The sequence below is a fragment of the Mus musculus genome, chromosome 5 (genome assembly GCF_000001635.26).
Source record: "Mus musculus strain C57BL/6J chromosome 5, GRCm38.p6 C57BL/6J".
Taxonomy (NCBI): domain Eukaryota; kingdom Metazoa; phylum Chordata; class Mammalia; order Rodentia; family Muridae; genus Mus; species Mus musculus.
In genome coordinates this window covers 43,686,246-43,706,616 of record NC_000071.6, presented here as the reverse complement: position 1 = coordinate 43,706,616, position 20,371 = coordinate 43,686,246, and the positions used below count along the sequence as shown (strand labels likewise).

At 43.3% G+C, this 20,371-nt stretch overlaps 1 protein-coding gene across 9 annotated transcripts in view; it reads right to left on the bottom strand.

Annotated features, from left to right (window-relative positions):
- Cc2d2a (coiled-coil and C2 domain containing 2A) overlaps nt 1–20,371 on the bottom strand; it is a 78,602-nt gene that overhangs the window by 34,359 nt on the left and 23,872 nt on the right. For 8 of the 9 annotated variants that reach the window (NM_001359903.1, NM_001359905.1, NM_172274.2 and 5 more), the window contains 8 exons: nt 18,357–18,493; nt 17,568–17,699; nt 11,323–11,532; nt 9,985–10,091; nt 6,538–6,678; nt 3,270–3,426; nt 2,515–2,756; nt 383–560 (listed from right to left, as the gene is read on the bottom strand). In NM_001359903.1, coding sequence (NP_001346832.1) covers nt 383–560; nt 2,515–2,756; nt 3,270–3,426; nt 6,538–6,678; nt 9,985–10,091; nt 11,323–11,532; nt 17,568–17,699; nt 18,357–18,493 — 1,304 coding nt within the window. The remainder of the gene's footprint in view (nt 1–382; nt 561–2,514; nt 2,757–3,269; nt 3,427–6,537; nt 6,679–9,984; nt 10,092–11,322; nt 11,533–17,567; nt 17,700–18,356; nt 18,494–20,371) is intronic. The other variant, XM_006503938.3, reaches the window with a different exon arrangement.

Below are 20,371 nucleotides of genomic sequence, written 5' to 3'. Positions count from 1 at the left end.
ACCAGCCTAATTCTCAGTTACTCTAGTTTCCTGGGATAGGGCATTGTGATAGTCAATATTATCAACATAATGGGATGGATCTAAGGCTACCTAGGAGACAAGTAACAGCATGTCTGGGTCCTAGTAGATGGTCACATTGAACTATTTCTTCAGCTAATCAACTAGGGAACTCTCTGATCCCAGTCGTTCCCTACCAGCCTTTTTAGACACCTAGAGTGGCAACCTATCTGTTTTCACTGACATTACAAAGAGAAATTTGATAATCAAGAGGCTGACCCATTCCTCTTGAAACACTGAGTTTGCCCATAGGTGATTTTAAACTATCTTACAATTTCAGTGACCACAAAATTCTGTGGACAGGGATTATAGTTAACAGATGTACCTGAAGCATTAAGCTCTCTGGCCAGTTGAATATCTGCAGGTTGAAAATCTGTCCAAAGTGAACCCGGAAATCTGCCCCTAGAGGCCGGCTAACAGTCCTCGACACCTCTTTGCTGTTGAAGACCACCTTTAAGTATACAGAGCGCCTCCTGACATCTTCCCTTCTGGAGACCTCCACCCTGCAAAGTGAGACCGCCCACAACTGTAGTCAGTGTTTGATTACTAAGGATCACTGTGCATTTGTTAACAGGATGGACACCAAGCATTACAAATGACACGGTGACAACATTATATCATTCCATTTGACCCATACAGTGACAGGTCTTAAGGAGCTTGCTATAATCAAATATTGTGACATGGAACTAATGGGGAAGCCATTGACAGGCACTGAAAGGACAAGGGAGTGGGCAGGCGAAGAGTCCAATCCTTTTTGGACTACAGTCTCCTCCAGTTTCATAAATAAAACCTATGCTTACATATAAAACAAAATCTTAAGTAAAGTGAATTCCTTGTTAAGTGGAATTAACTCAGAACTGGAGAGACTCAGTGGTAGAAAGAGGGGAAGGGGGAAGAGAGAGGTTCCTGTTCTTCTAGGTGATCGAAATCCAGGTCAGGCAGCTTCTACTGTCTTGAGTTCCAGAGGTAGGGGGTTCACCTGATGACCTCTTCTGACCTCCACAGTACCCACACACGTAGCATGCATACATAGACACATAAACAACAACGAAATCTTTTTAAAAATCTTTTAAAATTCAAGCTGCATGGAACAGTAATGACTTGTGTTTAAGCTGATAGATTTAAAAAAAAAGATGTATGTATGTATGTATGTATGTATGTATGTATGTATGTATGTATGTATATTGTATACGAGTACACTGTGGCTGTCTTCAAACACTGGATCTCATCACAGATGGCTGTAACCCACCATGTGGTTGCTGGAAACTGAACTCAGGACCTCTAGAAGAGCAGTCAGTGCTCTTAACTGCTGAGCCATCTCGCCAGCCTCCCTATCCAACCGCACCTGATAGATTTTACATGGAAACTATGGTAGACCATTGTAGCAGTTAGATCAGGTCTCCTTCCCTAAGCTCTAAGCTTTTCCTTCATGTTTTCATAGAGTAGGTGGCTGCTCATTGTATGCTCAATACTAAGAAATACTTTTAAAGACCATTAGAATCACAGAGCAGTGTACCCTGGCACACTGAGAGGCACAGGGAGCTTGAAAACAGATCAGATTCTTCAAGATTATTGTTTAATCTTATTGTATATATTTGCAGAGACACTACAAAAGTGCTAGTCAATAGCAATTACTGCCTATTGACAAAAGTAAAAAAGATATTCAAATAAAAAACAGATCCAGCGTTTTGAGATGGTAGTTTAGCAATTAAATATTATTTTTGGTTAAGTATATAAAACATAATATTTATTATTTTAACTTTTTTGAGACAGAGTTTATGTAGCTGGCCTTGATCCTTTTCTTTCTACTTTCCAAGTGCTGGGATTTCAGGCATGACCCACCATGCCCAACCATTATAACTATTTTTAAATCTACATTTTAGCACCAATAAATACACTCACGTGCAACAGTCACTGCTACATACCTAAAGAGTATTTCATTATCCCTAACAGAAATTCTCTTGTCGTTATTAAGTGGAGGATCATTTTAATATTTTATACTCCTGCAATTTAGACATATCCAGACACGAATGGGCTTAAAGCTGAAATCCAGAAGCAAGGAGACACCTCAGTGTATCTGCTAGCCTGAGGGGGCATGCGCACAGGAAGTCACTGTGGAGAGCAGGCATTGATTTGTTGGGGTCCTTTTCCACAGACATCTCTATGGATAGTGTTCCTGGGTAACAAGTGGGGTACAAAGATGGGGGAATTGTAGCACATCTTTAAAGTAAGCATACATGGGCAGTTTTACATAGTTCAACCTCATGTTTATGCATGGGGGCATGGTTCTTCTGTTCATATGGCATAGTGTGATTATATATATATATATATATATATATATATATATTTATCTGTGTGCTCCTGTGTGTGTATGGGTACATGTCAGTGTGCACCAGTGTTGTCAATGGTCAGAACATGTACATTCCAATATCACGTATAGTTAGAACATGTGCTTACCTAGGACACTGGTCATTGGGGGTCACATTCCCTGCCAGACTCAACTCTGGAATGAGTGTGGGCTCCCCTGGCCTCCTCCTGCTGTGGGCTGCTCTCTCCCGCACCTGCTGCTCTATGACAGCTGGGTCAGTGGGCTCTGGGGGAATGGGCTTAGTAACCTCTTCCTCAGGGAAGGACTCCTCAGCCTCTTCCTCCTCGAGGTGTTCCTCTGTTGTTTGCTTCTTTTTCTTCTTTTTGGCCCTCTGTTGGGTAGAAGGTGACCTGGTTTCAAGTCTCCGGGACTGGCTTTCAGCAGCATGGCACTGAGAACAGAGAGAACTGGACACCCCCCCCCCCTCAGCCCGTCTCTAACATCATTTCCCTGTGCTTTGGTTCTCCCCCAAAGTGGAGACAAACAGACACCACACACACACACACACACACACACACACACACACACACACACAGCTTCTGAAATGAGGCAACATCTGAAGAGCATTCAGTAGGGGCATCAACACCCTCCATGCATGGCAAATACACATTCGACATGTACATTACTGATTATACACAGTGCTATCAATATGGTGTCTGAGTGGCTTTTTGGAAAAAAGATATTACCCAATCAATCCCTTTTGGGCCTCCCTAACAAAAGAGTCGGAGGGAGCCCTAGGTGTGGCCTGTTGGTCTAGCGTCCCTCCTCCTGCCTCAGGGGTTTGCCTTCCAAGGCCCTCCCTAGGCAGCCCCACTGCAGTGATGCTGAGTGATGCTTTGCAAACCTGGGCTTTCCTCCAGGCTTTCCATTGCTGATGAGATGTTCTGTACTCTTCCATCTTTGTTGCATATTCCTCCATGTGTTCCTCCAGCAGTTCATGGATCTCAGCTTGAATCTCGGCTTCATATGCATCCTCATCTAGTTTCGGGTCAACTTTTTCCCTTTAAATGAATTTGCAGATCGTGGTTATTTCTTGGAATGACGTAAGATGGTGACCATGCAGCAGATATAGTGCTGGGCTTGCCCTGTGCCAGGGTCTTGTCTAAAACCATTGCTTGTATTAAGCTGTGAGCCTCACGCTATCATCAACCCTGAAGAGACATTAACACAGACAGTTAAGAAACTAGCCTGTGAGTATACATGGGGAAGAGCTGTGGACCACTTAGTAATAGGGCCACTCTGGATAATTGTCCCTGTGGGTTGCCAAGGTGGAGTAAATTCTACTCCAAAGGGCCTGGGGACTCATTTGAATAGTTTTATTATGTCTTTGTTACTGAGTCCCTTAAGCCACTTCCTGAACTTGGGTTGATGACTTCAGGTTGTTTCCTTATGATTTTGTTGACAAGCCATTAGTTCATCCCAATAACAAGAGTATATCCACAGTGCATTCTGTAGATGTCTGTAGTACGGAAATGCCCTTTACAACCATCTCAGTAATTGTGATGGTTTCAATAGGTATGGCCCCCATAGACTCCCATGTATGAATGCTTGACCCATAGGGAGTGGCACTATTAGGAGGTGTGGCCTTATTGGAGAAAGTGTGTCACTGTGGAGGATGGCTTCCAAGCCTCATATATGCTCAAGTTGTGCCCAGTGTCACACACAGTTTCTTTCTACTGCCTGTTGATCAAGATGTAGAACTCGCTGCTCCTCAAGCACCATGCCTGCCTGCATGATGCCATGTTTCCCTTCATGATGGTAATGGACTGAACCTCTGAAACTGTAAGCCAGCCCCACTTAAATATTTTTTCTTTATTGCCTTGCTCATGGTGTCCCTTCACAGCAATGAAATCCTAACTAAGGTACTGGGTTAAATAGATGTGAAGGTCCCCTGCTCGTCTACAAGGAGCCTTTTCCTCATTCCTGACTGGGGAGGTTTTGAGGGGGGCACAACAGACAAGCCACACCTGTGTCAGCCTGGCAGTCTGGAGTTGGTGCTGGGTATGGACTGCTGACTCATTTTTACCTGGTGTGGTCTACCTTCCTGGTTTCATACTCGGTAAATTTCTCCATTGCCTAAAACTATGAGGGTTAGTCCAATATTTGTGTGCAGAAACAAATCTTGAGAGAAACTTGTGGGGGAGGTTTGGGACATACATTTATTTATGTATGTATGGATTGATTGATTGATTGTATATGGCTGAGGACTGAAGCTAATGTCTTGGCTAAATCTAGGCAAGGGCTCTACTACTGAGCTGTATCTCTAGCTTGAAATATTTTTGACTCAGCATTTTGAATAGATACTAAGTGGGAGGTACCCTGCTAGTTCCATGTACCCAATGTGGCAAGGCTCCTGCCTCAAAGGGCAATCACACTTGTATTTGCCCTGAACATGTTATGAATGGTTTCAGTTTTGGACAATTACAGCTTCTCCATCAAAATTTATAATTATTTTCAACTGGAAAGTATCTGTTGTTAAGCAAAGTGCTAGATAAATGCCTTAGTTTGTTACTTTTCTCACATATGTATGGGTACACCATGCCCCAAAGAGATGCCCAGAAAGGGACCAATAGCAGTTGCAGAGAGAGTCTTCATGGAAATCGACAGCACAGTGGGGCATTAAACTACATTCCTACTGATGTATGGAGTTCTCCTGAACTAGGAATCACACGGGTCAGCAAAGCATATCTTTCCTATACTACAAACAAGGAACAACTGCAACTGGATTGAAAAGGAAATGGGAAACAGATAGCTAGGAAGATTGTAGGAGATGGTGAAGTAGTTATCTGTATGAAACAGGAGACAGAAAGTACCAGACAACAAACAGGAGCATATTCTATGTTTTAAAACTAAAAGTTTCTCACTAGAGGGAAAAAGGAAGAGGGAGGGGCAGAAATGAATGGGGGGGCAGGGTGGGAAGGAAGAAGGGGGAAGATCTCCTGAGAACAGAGAGGTCCTGGGTACCTGGAGCACATTTCATGTGCAAGTTCAGGTCCCAGGTATCTTCAGAAGGCATGCAAATCACAGGCAGGTAAAGGAGGCATAATAAACCCAGCCTTATGAGAAGTCAGGAGAATAGAAAGTATACCAGGTGACAGGGACACTGGTGACGGCATTAAGGGATATCACACCTCTCAAGTGCATTTGGAGTCAGCATGTCAAATGGGAGAAAACAATTTCACTTCCAGGGACATGCATCCAGGAAACTGAGGTGCGAGCACACTAAAAGGCAAGTCTGAAACTCTTATGTAGCAAAGTTTGTGGGGCGTGTGTGTGAGTATGTGTGTGTGTGTGTGTGTGTGTGTAGTATGTATGGATACATGTTGACATGTTGAGTGTCTTCCACTATTGTCCTCAGCCTTATCTTTTGAGACAGCCTCTCTTCCTAAACTTGGTTCTCATCAGTTGGCTACCCTGGCTGGCGAGGGACCTCTGGGATCCATCTGTCCTGACCCCAACTTCCAAGCACCAGAATTCCAAACTTGTGAAAGCATGCCTAGCTTTTCTCATGGGTGCTTGGGATCTGAACTCATGTCTTTATGCTTATGCTGCAAGCATTCTCTTGACTGAGACAACGTCTCACCTAGATACTGTCAATCACGGAAATATACATAGCACAAAGAATTGTGTATTTACACATTGAGTCTTTAAAAGTGGAAAACAAGCAATATTAAATTGTATATTCTCAGGGCTGGAGAGATGGCTCAGCAGTTAAGAGCTCTTCCAGAGGTCCTGAGTTCAATTCCCAGCAACCACATGGTGGCTCACAATCCCCTGTAATGGGATCCAATGCCCTCTTCTGGTGTGTCTGAAGACAGTGACAGTGTACTCATAAACTTAACATAAATAAATTATTTTTTTAAAAAAATTGTGTATTCTCAAGGGTTATACTCAAAGGCAGGAAAACAATGGTTGTAGACACGGACAGCTGGTAGTGCGGCTGGAGAGAGGCCTGGGAGCTGTCAGGTGCCTTAGATACTCCAGTTCTCCGCCTGGTAAGCAGCTGCAAGGCTGAGGCTGTTCGCTCATAGTTTCTAAACTCTATCTATGCACTCCATATTCTTTTTTGCTGTATGACACAGCCCGATAAACCAATACCCGAGAAGCCTTACTTTCTCAAGACGAGCTTCAACGGCGTGTTTGTAAACCTCTGGAACTCCCGTAATGACTTCATCTCTTTCCAGACCTTTATGATGGTCTTCAGCAGTGTTCGATCTTTCTCTTGTTCAGCATCTCGCAGTTTTCGAGTCTGCCTACGAGATGTAATAACTGGTGAGTTTGTATCAGTTGTGTTCATTTATAAAATGTTAGTAGTGCTTCATCATTGCATACTGAAGTAGACAACCCTCCCTTGCACATGTGGCTGCAAAGCTGCAGCCCAGCTTCCTATACCACATCGACTTTCTCTCTTCTAACACAGTTCTGCCAGGGTTTCTAAGTGAATTTGGGATTCTTTGCATCTCTGATTCACTCATATGACAATTTTCTCTTCTAAGAGTTTTCAGTATTTCTGAGAAACTGTTGGGTTAGCAGCTGTGAAAGGAAGTAGAAAAAGAGGAGGTAATAGGATAGGGTCTGTATTTTGGACATTTTCTTTAATTTATTCTCTCTTAACTGAATTGCTCAATTTGATAGACTAAATTACCTTTTAAAATTCTTTTTCAAATTATTGTCCCTCCTACTGACAGCTGCCTTTGTAGTTATGACAGGAAGAGACTAGTAGGAGTGCTTGTCTCAGATGAAGAGTGCTGACATCCCAGTTGTCAGACAAGCTCTGAGGGCTCTCTGTGTTGAGACAGAGCCTGAGTTCTGCACAGAGAGGATGCAATGCTGTTGCCTGCTGTGAAGAATTTTAGTGCTAATGAGATGACAAATGGTTCTGGTTTCAACTGTAGAGGTGGCATTTGAAAGTGTGTTCTCTCTCTCTCTGTCTGTCTGTCTGTCTGTCTGTCTCTCTTTTAGTTACTTAACCTGTTTTGGGATCATCTGATATATAAACCTTCTTCATGAATGGTAGCCAAATCCAGACTCCAAATTCACTTTGGCCCACCATAAATCAGCTAGTGGATTTATTTTGAACAGGTGCCATGTATGGTCCAGGGTGTACAGACATGCCTACAAAAGACACCGTGTCTCTATGCTCAAGTAGTTTGTGGTACAGCCCAGAGATGAACACACACATAAGTGATGGCAACATATGACACAGTGTGGACCTATGAGGACATCCTGGGAAAGCCAACAGGGTGGGACACTGCAGAAATTAGCATCCCCTGGCTATGGCAAGGCCCAAGAATGGCAGCTCTACTTGGACTGACTTGGGCTGTAGAGAGAGCACAGAGAAGTGAGGGCGTCTGGCTTCTTAGTGGCTCACCAGGAATTCAAAACATGATAGTTACTGTTGGAACCCAGGACTCAGGAATCTAATAGCCTTAGGAAGCAAGAAAGTGACAGCCTTGTGTGAATTTTGGCTTTGGCACCCACTAGCTGGCCTTGGACAAGCTAAGACACTCTCTATTCTCATTCATCATACAGTTCTAGGGAAAAACCACAATTGTTTCTCTTCTCTCTGTCCCTCCCCCCTCCACCTCTCTCTGTGTGTCTCTGTCTCCTTCTCTCTCTTTCTTCTCCCTCTTCTTCCCCTCTCTGTGCCTTTCTCTCTCAAGCTGATGACTATTTTCATACTCATTCTAGGCTAAAACTAAAACTATCCTCATATAGAGGCTGTGTTTTAAAGATACTTTTAGAGCCGTACATGCCTATACCTCTCAGATTTGAGAGGCTGAGGCAGGAGGACTGCCACAAATGTGAGGCCAGACTTGCTACATAATGAGAAAGGCCTTGCCAAACATCCAACATAACTGTAATAAGAGTAATACTTTACATTTTAAGCATACTTTTTATTCTTTTTCCAGTATACAAACTGCACTAATTCTCACTTTGCAAGAAGAATTTCCAATTCATGCCTAGATTGGAGAAAGAAAAATGTACATTGAAACTCCAGGATTATTATTTTCTTCTCTAAGAGTTTGTTCTATAAAAATATCCACACACTAACACACAGGGATTTTAATTATTGTACAATTTAAAAATTATCTGAGCAATGCCTGTCACTTCAGGACTTCACACTCTGTAGTAAATCTATTAGTAAATCTATATAATAAACGGTGGCCTTTGAATGATAGATACTTAAATGTGTCCTGAGAAGAAAAGGGCTAAGAGGTGGGCACATAAAAAAGCAGGTGACAGAAGGGACTATGCAAGGATTTCTCAAAACAATAAAACATGTGCATATAGACCCCCATTTGTATTCTATATTTCCTTATTCAGTAGCAATGATTAGGGCTTTACATTTTGAATTTTAAAATAATGAATAACTCAAAGAATTGGAAAAGAACAAGCCAGGCAGTGGTGGTGCACGCCTTTAATCCCATCACTTGGGAGGCAGAGGCAGTCGGACTTCTGAGTTCGAGGCCAGCCTGGTCTACAGAGTGAGTTACAAGACAGCCAGGGCTACACAGAGAAACCCTGTCTTGAAAAACAAACAAACAAACAAACAAACAAACAAACAAACAAAAACAAACAAACAAAAAAGAATTGGAAAAGAACAGACACTGAACAAGATGCTGTCCACTGACAACTTCTCTTAATGACTGTATTATTTTCAATGATATTACAACCAAAGCAGCCCTCCCCTGCCAAACTCACACTCCTTTTCTCCCTCCCAGGATAAAAAATCAGATTGGACAGGTACCTTTTCTGTCCACAGCATAGATGTCTTACCGGAGACAAATGAGTATTGTTCATGTGCAAACAGCCTATGGCAGATGGGTTTATCATTCAACACTGCTTTCCAGATTTCCCCACATGGGAGCATGCTATCAGGCATATCCATCTTAAACTGTGGAACAGATGTCTGTGTCTGCACGGATGCGATCCTGGTAGCACTGGCTTATTTCTAGATCTCCCTTTTGTGGATGATGTGGCACATCACATCATTTGTCATCCTGTGACCCAGGCATGTGGCTCTTTAGTACACACCCCTGAAACTCTCAGTTCCAGCTGGTGGGCACTTTTTTGTGCTATACTAATTTAAAAAATTATTTTTAATAATTTCACACATATACACTCTTTAGTCTTACCCCTTTTACCTCTCTACTGCCCCTGTCCACCCTGAACCCTCCCCACAAATCACATTTGTGACCTTCCAAGATCAACGAGAACAGTCTGTGTGACAGTGAGATTGGAGGTGTCTGTTGGAATCTGGTGGCCTCAGCTGTGGAGACACAACCAAAGACAGTGATTCCCTCTTCTCTCGGAGTCTATGTATAGGCAACCGTTCAGAGGTAAAGGGTAGATAGGTGGTAGGGCCTGTGAGCCCTTCTGTCTTCCTTGATTCATTTGTAATTGAGCTGTATTCATATGTTAAATTACCAATATCATTGTTTCATTTGGCAGAATTGTATATGATTTCAATGCATTTTCAAAAGTCTAACAGGAAATAGGAAGTGTGAACTCACGTCTAACAAGGAACAAAGGAAGTCCTTGAAAACTTTACTCACCGAATTTCAGATTTATACTCATTGATGGTTTTCTGGGTTGTGTCAAGAGACTGATGAGGTTTCTCTGGGTTAAGACTGGTCTGAACAGCTTTTCTTAGTGCTTGAAGCTTAACATGATAGGGATAGAAGTTTTATGTTAGAAGCTCATCAACCATGAACTGAAAGGTGTGAGCATCTTCTGTGGATGCTCAAGGCTCCAGCTATCTATTTTCAGACTTTCACCAAAAGCACCAAAGCTGATACTGACAAAGAGTTGCTGATTCTGTTTTTTATGAATCTGGAACTCTATGGAACAACGTTTACCCATCTTTGCTCTGGGATAATCAGACTGCTCAGTAGAAATACAAATTTTACTAAGGGTCTCAGAAACAAGTTTACTTTCAAAGGTAACAGTGGGTCTTTCTGGGTTCTTAACTTAAAATAGTATTTGTTTTGATATGAAGAAATCACAAAGCTGGAGGAGATATTATAGGGTAGCTGGTAAGGTTTTACAGACAATGTGAGTCCATATTGTCTGAAGCAATCATTGCCAGTAGAAGCCCCACAGGATGGTATCATACTAGAAATGAATCCAAGGGACAGCCATTTCTCTGCATCAGCTGAAGCTGCTGGTCTGTTTGCGCGCTACACTATGTAAAGGATCTACATAAAAATCAGACTGTCTGTGAACAGACATGTTCTCAAGCTACCAACAGTCTCAGGAGCCGAGATCACTTTATTTAAGTAATAACTTTGTGTCATTTCATTAATTAATAACTTTGTGTCTCGTGGGTAGAGCCACTTGTCCCACACGCAAGTCTCCCTCTGTACGGCAAATGCATGCTGCGGAATCTGGGCTTATTAACTGAATACAATCTATACCCTCCTGTAGTCGCTAATCCCAAACTTTCAACTTGTTAAGATCTAGAACCATCTGGGAGATGGGCATCTAGGCATGTGTGTGAGGGGTAATCTTGACTGAGTTCACTGGGGAAGGGAGACCCACCTACTGTGGGTAGCACCATTCCTTGGACAGAGATCCTGAACTATATAACATGGGAAAATAGCTGAGCACTTAACTCCTGCCTCCTTAACGTTCTCACTGTGATGGAGTTTATCCTGACCCGTGAGCCCAAATAAACCCTTTCTCCTTCAAGTTGCTTTTGTCAGGGTATTTTAGCACAGCAACAGGAAGAGGAAATATGACACCTTCCTTTCGCCTCTAGGTAGGACACTATCACACACCCTGGGCAGAGAACACGTGAAATGGGGACAGAAACATTCGGTGTTAGAAGCATCCCCAGTGGGTTAATCAGAAGAACCAGCCCCATCAGCCACAAGCACGGAGAACACAAGTACCTTATCTGTAAGGAATTTCGTCTTATTTCTTTGCTGTCTTGCAAGGTACTGGTCATACAACTGGGCCAGCTTTGATGCCAAGACATGCTCTCGGCTAAAACAGGGGTGATGAGTGAAGATTAAGCCAGAAATATCGATGTCCAGTTGGAAATTTCCTGGAGGGTCTCCAGATCCAATCATATGCTGTCTACTGTGGACATACTTCTCTGCCTGCCAAAGAGAGCGGAGTGTGAGTCTTGTCCTCAAAGGAAAGGCTGTCAGATAAAAGCTATCATGAATCTTTTCCCTTTAGACTTCCTTGTTTCTTAAAGTCTTGTGTTTTGCTGCTGATGGCCTGGAGCATTTGGATCACAGATACCCTCTGTTGTAACTAAGATTTAAAAATCTGTAGCATGTTGAATAATGTAGGGAGAGGTGGGGGAAAACTGAGCCCCACATGCAGAAATGGGAAGGGAATTCTTTGGTGTGCAGTGTAACAACTAAGACTGTTTTTCATCTAAAACCTCTTCAAAATCTTCCCCATCAATCATTACTGTTTACTGAAGCAGGGAGCATCACAGATTTTGTGCTTATATTCCTCTCCTGGTTAGAGACAGACTGCCACCAGAGAGTGCTGCTTTAAGACAGAGTAAAAAAAGCAAGTGTTGCCATTGGGGAATGTTTATAAGAGTATATTTTCACAGGGCAGTTGTGGCGCATGCCTTTAATCCCAGCACTTGGGAGGCAGAGGCAGGCGGATTTCTGAGTTCGAGGCCAGCCTGATCTACAGAGTGAGTTCCAGGATAGCCAGGGCTATACAGAGAAACCCTGTCTCGAAAAACCAAAACCAAAACCAAACCAAACCAAACCAAACCAAACCAAACCAATCCAAACCAAACCAAAAACAAAACAAAACAAAACAAAACAAAAAAGTCTGATAAAAGAATGAGGAGGACTGGGTGGGAGGAAGTAGGGGTATTCAGGAGTGAGACAAGGCAGGGTAACAGAGATAAGTGTGGGCATAATTCATTGCATGCATGTTGAACATTGTCAAAAATAAATAAAAGACAAGCTAAATGTCATTTTAGAGGAGAATCTGAATGTTTCAGTAATTAAATATAGGACACACCATATTAGGTCCCATAGGAGCCATTAATTCTAAGTATGCATCAATAGTGTGTGTGTTTGCTCATCTAGGAGAACCTTGTAGAACTGACTGGGTAAAAATTGACTGGGCAAAACTCGTATATGCTTTCTTTGAATTCTTGTACAAAGAAACAAGAGTACAACGAATTTTACCACCAAGTGAAGGCTCATATGAGCATGCTTTACCAGAAGTACAAATACAGAAAACTATGTCGACAATAATAACTTCAAGGCCAGACACTCTACTAAACAAATGAGATATTTCCATGCACACACACACACACACACACACACACACACACACACACACACACAGAGATACACACAGAGACGTACACAGACACACACACACAGACACACACAGACACACACACACACAGACACACAGAGACACACACACACACAGACACACACACACAGACACACACACACACATCCACACACACACACACACAGACACACACACAGACACACACACAGACAGACACACACACACAGACACACAGACACACACACAGACACACACACAGACACACACACACAGACATACATACACAGATACGATAAAAGTGTAGAGTTCCTTCCCTTCTTCGTCAGCTGTGGAATAATAACACTCTAATCATGGCTCTCTAATGCCAGAATCTCCTCTTCTGCACATTCCAAGCACATTCCCACCAGGTAAGGGTTTTTTTTTTTTTTTCTCCTTTAAATTGGCTGCAACTTGATTTTGAACTTCAGTGGACTGCAGACACCCTCCAGCCATTGTTGAATAAAGAGGATGTTGCATGCAGAGTGCAACAAGGTTTCACACGATGGACAAAGGCTAACTAAACATTTCTCCTCAGGCTACCATTTCTACAGATGAAGATACAGAGAAACCTGAAGACATACAAGATCAGGGTTCCAATCCAGCATCCCTACCTGAGACATGCAAAAGCATTAAATGTAGAGAGTACTGACCATGCTCCCCAGAGATGATGCAGAGTGGGGGCGTCAGTTCTGTCTTGGGGTTTTACATCATCCATTTAGCCTCATAACTTGCAAATAAACCATTTGTGCTATGCCATCTTGTAATTTTCTAGTTAACACAAATAGCTTCCAAAGCTCTTTCCAGTAAAAGAATTGAGCAACTGGTCTTAAAGCAGTCCCTCCCAACTTTAGTCAGTGACTACTACATTAACAGTCTATTAATCTGGAAAAAAAATGTATGGAAATGAGAGGTGGCAATTAAATTCACATATTCCTATGACCACTCAGATACTCTGCATTAATTAAAAAAAAAAAACTTCAGTGTAGCAAAACATGGATAATTAAATGTCAACCTTAGGTGTGACGGGAGTTTCCTCTCTGGCTGAGTTCTGCCCCACTCTCCCTTCTCCATGGGAGTTTCCAGACTTATAGTCACCCAGGGTGTGGTTCTCAGGCTCCAGCCTGTGTGCTCGGATGAGTAAGCGCCTGTGGTAGAGTGTTGCTCTGCACTCCCAATGTTGCCTGGGGCACTTTTTACCAAGCCTTCCTCTCCCAGCACAGGATGAGCTCACCCTCCAGTAACTGCTGCTGGTCTCTCTACCTTCAGTGCTAAGCTCAGACGTTCAGAATGCCCAAGCCTAACATGTCAGGGAGAAAGAACCCAGGGTCTCCTCTTCTTCCATCTGCTTACATTTCTTAGAGACAGAGAACTGTCATGGAAGAAATGGCAGTGAGTTCTCCCAAGGAGAGAGAGTATTTCCAAGTGTATTTCAAGTTGTGAAGTTGACATGACTCCTCATTCTTTATTTGAAAACTAAAACGCAAGGCTGTAAGAGGAAGCATTGGTGGACGATCTACTGGTATTCTCAGCAGATGCTCAAAGAGATGTCTATACCTATGTATCAACGACAGGATAGAAAATAAGTTTCTACATGGTCCTGAGGAAATAATAACAAAGCTCATTCAAGTGTTATGCCTCAGGCAGATGCCCCGTCTTCTCCTCCAGGTCTTCCTGGAGACCATTCTCACTTTCCCTTTCCAGGGACCATGCCATATCTCCTGGGTTATGGCCTGGGTGGATATAGGATTCCTTTACAACTGACTGTTATTCGTCTTAGTATTGGCAGAGGGAGATGGGGGATGGATATTATCGTTTTCCTCTAGAGCTATGAGCTAGTCCATCAAGGGTCTCTCTCTCTCTCTCTCTCTCTCTCTCTCTCTCTCTCTCTCTCTCTCAGACACACACACACACACACACACACACACACACACACACACCTGTCCCAACATATGCAGAATCAAGCAAAAGGTGAAAAGAATAAGAAGAAAGAGGGAGAGAGAGAAGGAGAGGAATGAGGGAGGGAGGGAAAGAGGGAGGAGGGGGGGAGAGGGACTGAGACTCCTCCAGCCCCTAGCCCATGTCCCAGTCTTTGACTGTGCTTCCTATGCCTCCCCCTGCAGTTTTATAAGTTTTCACTGGGTTTTGCAACAAATACAGACCTTCTATAAAAAAAATTGGGAAGAAGAACAGGAAGGCCAAGTGCTAAGTTTAACCAAGAAAGGAAGATGGACTCCTTGCAATTTCCTCACACTGGCATAGCAGGCAGTCCACTCCCAACACTGTACTGTTAGCCCCTGGCTCCTTTTCTGTCTCCTCAAATGGGCCACAAAGACTAAGGGCAACTTTGGACATGGCACCTGTTGCATTCCAAAAACTAAGTACAATACAGTATATGTCAGACTGCCAGTTAAAGACAGAACAACACAGACGGGCTCGGTGGAAGGAAGCAGCCCAGTGACTACTGAGCTGGTCCCCAGTGACCAGCCCATTGTGCTACTGTCATTGGGAAAACTTCATGTCTCTATTATGTTTTGTTCTACTTGGTATTTTTAAGTTTTAGATTTGGATTGGTCCTCTCCTAAAATATGTTAAATTGCATAGTTTATTTGTAGGTTAAGTGTGTGTTTGTACATCTGTTTTTACTCCTTTGTCATTGGTAACCGCATCTCAATTCAGAAGCTGCACACTATTCTGCTTTTAAGCAACACACATCTATCACTGGAATTGATGGTTTATTGAGTGGTAGTTGATTCCTGTTGGGCCGAGCGAGCATCAGCGTCGGAGCTCTCAGTGTGATCACCAAGAGTCCTTTAAAGGCCCAAAAGATTGCTGACTCCTGATCCAGTAGTGGGACTTTATTTCTATCATCTGATAAAGCAAAGCCAGGGCCCAAGAGAAGCCATTTAGCCCAAGAGATGGCTGAGTCCAAGAGTGGAATAGAAAGACTTTTCTGGATATACCTTGGTACAACATTTTTGCAGTTGTTTGAGGCAGGGTCTCTCTCTGTAGCCCTTGTTGACCTGGAATTAGCTCTGTAGACCAGGCTGGTCTTACATTCACAGAGATCTGCCTGCCTCTGCCTCCTAAGTGCTGGGATTAAAAGAGTGTGCTATCTGCTACCATGCCTAGCTTTCTCCTCTTAAGCTGACTACTTCAGACATTCTGTTAGAGTGCAGGAAAGCTGACAAACACATTCACTGTGTGTATCTATCACATTTTCTTTCTTCATCAATGTGACAGCCAGTGAGATTCTTCCCATCTCACATCCTAATTGCATTCTCTTGGCCAGTTTTTCTCTTGGTGCAATTGACAATCCGATCCCTTGACTTCGGTCCATTTCCACATTAGCTTAGAACTGCTAAGGGGCAGATTCACTGACCCCACAAAGAGCCTTTTTCTATTAGCTATCCAAGTTTTCTAATATTATCCATAATTTAATGCTTCATCATATTACTGTTTCATGCTTAGATGGCTGCCTGGATGAAGAGATAGACTGATGGGTTAGAAGACATATGTATAAGTTCACGCTATCTTGATCACTAATTCTATCATGCATCTTTGTTTTCTGAAAGTAGTTGATAAATCCCCCTGGCTGGGACCTAGGTGTAAACCTGCTTCCAGGATCACCCTTCTGCACAAAGCAGCCGTCATTAACAGCCACCTGTAAAAACTATCTTATAGAAATTTGAAATTCAAAGGGAGGAAGCTCAACGGTCATCTTAGCATTCACAAGGACCCAGCAGGCCACCCACAGTATCATCATTCCTACTTTCTAATGAAGGAGAGACCAGAGAGCAAAGGGATTGCCCAGAGCTGCACAAAAGACAGTATATGTCTGCGCAGTCAAACGGAGAGGAGCCTGTGTCTTCTCTGCTCACCATTCCACTTTACAGAATGGTTGTCATATGCCCATTCTGTTTTATCTAATCAGTTCAGAGATACTACAAACTTGAAATGATGTCTCATGTTTGTCCCTGAGAGCTGGAATGCTGGAAGTTTGGTCCCTGGGGTCTTGTTGCTTATTGACACAGTAGAAATTTAACAGGTGGCTTGATCATGGTGGCACTGTCCTCAGAAGGGATTAATGCTGGTCCCATGGAGTGGACCAGTTCTCAAGAGATGAGTTGTTATAAAGCAGGTCCTGGCACTTTAGTTTGTCTCTATGGCTTTCATTATCATCCCATGAGTTTTCCGATTCATAGTCCCATCCTTGTGATGGCAGCTTCCCTGAGGCTCCCAGCAGAGAGGAGCAGTTGTTGGCACCATGCTCTTGAACCCCCAGGACTGTGAGATAAATAAAATGTCTTTTCTTAATAAATCTCTAAGCCTCAGGTGTTTTCTCATGGCAGCACATATTATCTCATTTAGTCTGCACAGAATCTCTTGGAGGAAGACACTGTTGCTAATCCAACTCAATGGCAAAGAATCAAGACACAGAAAGAGGCCAAGGACCCAGTTCATTGTAGCAGCGGTAAATCAAGGACCCAAATCAGGCAGTTTAGTAGAGAGCTTCAGATGAGTGAGGTAGGGAATGTACAAGGACAGCAAACCTCCCTTAGACCATAAAAGGAGAGAAGAAAGAATAGCTTCTCAGCACAGGTGAGTAGTAAAGAGATAAGAAGGAGCAAAAGAAATGTGAAGATAAGGGCAGACTGAGCTCACTCATATAATTGCTATTTGGGCTCTTGTTTAAGGTGATAACATTAAAAAAAAACTAAGAAGTTATAAACTCAGCTCAAGCTACTCAGTAAGCAAGTTGACTTCAATTTCATGTTTTAATAAGGACTTAAAGCAAAGAGGGCACCTGTACCTTCTTGTACAAAGTCTCCAGTCCAGCCTTGGGGCTTTGCTCCCGTGTGGTTAGTGATGGCCTTGAGGGAAACGGCTTGATGGGGCTGGGCAGTGCCAGGATTCTGCCATCATCTCCGAACCACTTACTCCCCTGGGCATCAAGCAGAGAGAAGGATGGTTTGGAAAACATTTGCAGGCAATTTCTCTGTTGGTTACATATTTCCTGTGTCACCTTGGGCTCTTGAAGAACTTTAAAGGTTTCTGTCTGCATGAAATCAATTCTTCACTAACACTCCCACAATTAGGTTACATTTAAGACAAGTAAGTGGGTCGGCAAGCGTGACACACCACTTTAATTACAGCGCTTGGTGACCAGAGGCTGGCAGATTTCTAAGTTCGAGGCCAGCCTGGTCTATAGAAGGGAGCTCCAGGACAGCACCAATATACCAAGGGCTATACAGAGGCACACTCTCTTGAGAAACAAAACAAAATAAAAACCAAAGCAGAGGGGAAAGACAAGTAATTGGATGCTTAACAAGAATCTTATGTTCTCTTTGATAAGGATATAAAGGGAACACAATGTTGAGATTACTCTCCATATTGACAATTAAAATTTTGGGGACCTAAGAAATGTCAGCTTCTAGTTCTCAGTGGACATGTTCTGAGCAGCTGAGTGTTGGCATTGTTTGGGCTCTCAGAATGTACTGAGAGACAAAGACATGAAAAAAAAACTAGAAAGAGCCCGCTCTAGAGTCCAGTGTCCGGCGTGAGCCGCCAGGCTCCTCTGGAGAACGCGGTCCCTACTCACAGGCTCCTGTATCAGCAGTCGGTTCTCCATGATGTTCTCATTGGTGCGTGCCACCTCTGGTCTGGCCCCGATGTAAAGACCTTCATCTTCCAGGAATCTTGGCTGTATGTTCTCAGGAAGCTTTTTATAGGTCGGCACTACATAGTTCACAAATAAATATAATAAGCATGGACATGAGTACCAGCCTCAACCTTCAAACTGCCATTTGGGTAATTAAAACAAGTGTCAGATTTTGTTTATTTTTTAAAAAGCACGTTTTCTAAATTAATTTCCAGAAGCAGAACAGAGGAAAAGATGAATGTGCTTATTTACAAGACCATATAGAGTCGTGTACTTAGGACACAACACCTAAATAATTCAGCACTGATCTGAGCAGCGGGGTGTTCTGAGGAGAGCATGGCATTCCGAGCTAAGGGTCAGGGTAGAGAGTCTGAGCTACTGCCTTTTAGCCTGGTGAATTCAGGCCAGGCACTTGGAGCTCTTTTGTACAAGAACTACTAAATTTTTTTCCTTCACTGGGTTCCTGGGAGAATTAGATGATATCAAGTCCAAAGAAATACTTTACAAACTGAAAAGCTCACAGCCTGGGCAGGTAGTTAGTATCGAGAGTGGGGTCAACACGTCTAAGGCCTGGTACCCAGCACTAAAAAGGAACAGTTTCTGTGAGTGAGGTGAGAGTGACCAGGACTGTCTGTGTGCTCTTGATTTCTCTGTTATTTATAAAAAGCAGATCTTTACTGTGAACTTCCTACTGACAGATTCTCTTGTGACTCAGGGTTTCAGGTCAGGCTAATGCTGGGTGGAATCTCTCAGGTGGCACTGGCCACAACTCAACCTTTCCGTTCACAGGGTCTAATACCATGGGAAAACAGATATTTACACCACAACCCATAATAGTAACAAAATGACAGTTACGAAGTGGCAATGAAAATAATTTATGGTTGGGAGTCACCACAGCATGAGGAACTGTTCTGAAAGGTCCCAGCATCAGGCAGGTAGAGAACCACTGCTGTAGAGTGGCTTCTGATGAAGAGACTCAAAGTTGACGGAAACATAGGGAGGGGAGAGGTGAACTCCAGATACAAGAAGGAGTCTGCTTAGGGGCAGGCACCATGCAAGCCTAGTGTCAAGAGGAGGATGTTTGAGGCAGGAGGAGAGACCCTGCAAGTCAAGAATACCTGCTGTCACTCACATGATCGGCACAGTGGTTCCACCCAAGCTTTCTATTACAGGTGTCCCTGTACTTAGCCTTGAGCTCCATCAGCATGGTAGGTGACATGCTATGCAGGTCTTCCCTTTGGAACCATGTGCTATGAGCACAAGTCAGATGTATATGAGGCTGCACCAATTGGGTACACACAGTATACTGTGTGATGTTCTCACAACAGTAAATTCACCTAATGACTTTTTCTTAGAATGCACCCCTACCCTCAGATACCATTGTACTGAAAATGTGCATGTTGGGAGACAAGCTTGTCTTCATAACGCTGTGGTGTAGCAAGAGGAGGCACAGGGTAGCAGGGAAGAGCAAGGGAAACTCTTCAGATCATAGGGAGGAGCTCGGGGCTCTGGACTGGGGAGGGACTCCAGCAGTGTTTAGATTCTGTCGAGGCTGTGAGGCCCACTGCAACAGAGTGGACTAGAGAAGACAGAAGGGTGGGAAACGATGGCCTGGGGCAGAGGCAGGACTTAACTTAAGAGTTAATACATACAGGGCTCATAATTATCTCATCTGGATGACGTTAAGCACCTGACCATGCTGTCTTGGTCTGTGTATGGCCATCGGACACTGTATATTCCACCCCTTGCCACCTGAGCTAGGCCTGTCCCTAGAAAACTTTCCTCTGGTCCTCAGAATACACAGGACATACTTCTTTATTGATCTTCATTCATTAGACTAAAACACCAGGTCAACAGTATCTTATGGTGTCTACGTTTTTGTTAAAATAGCTTTGACTGCTCAGCCAATGTGTGTGTGTGTGTATGTGTGTATGTGTGTGTGTGTGTGCATATAT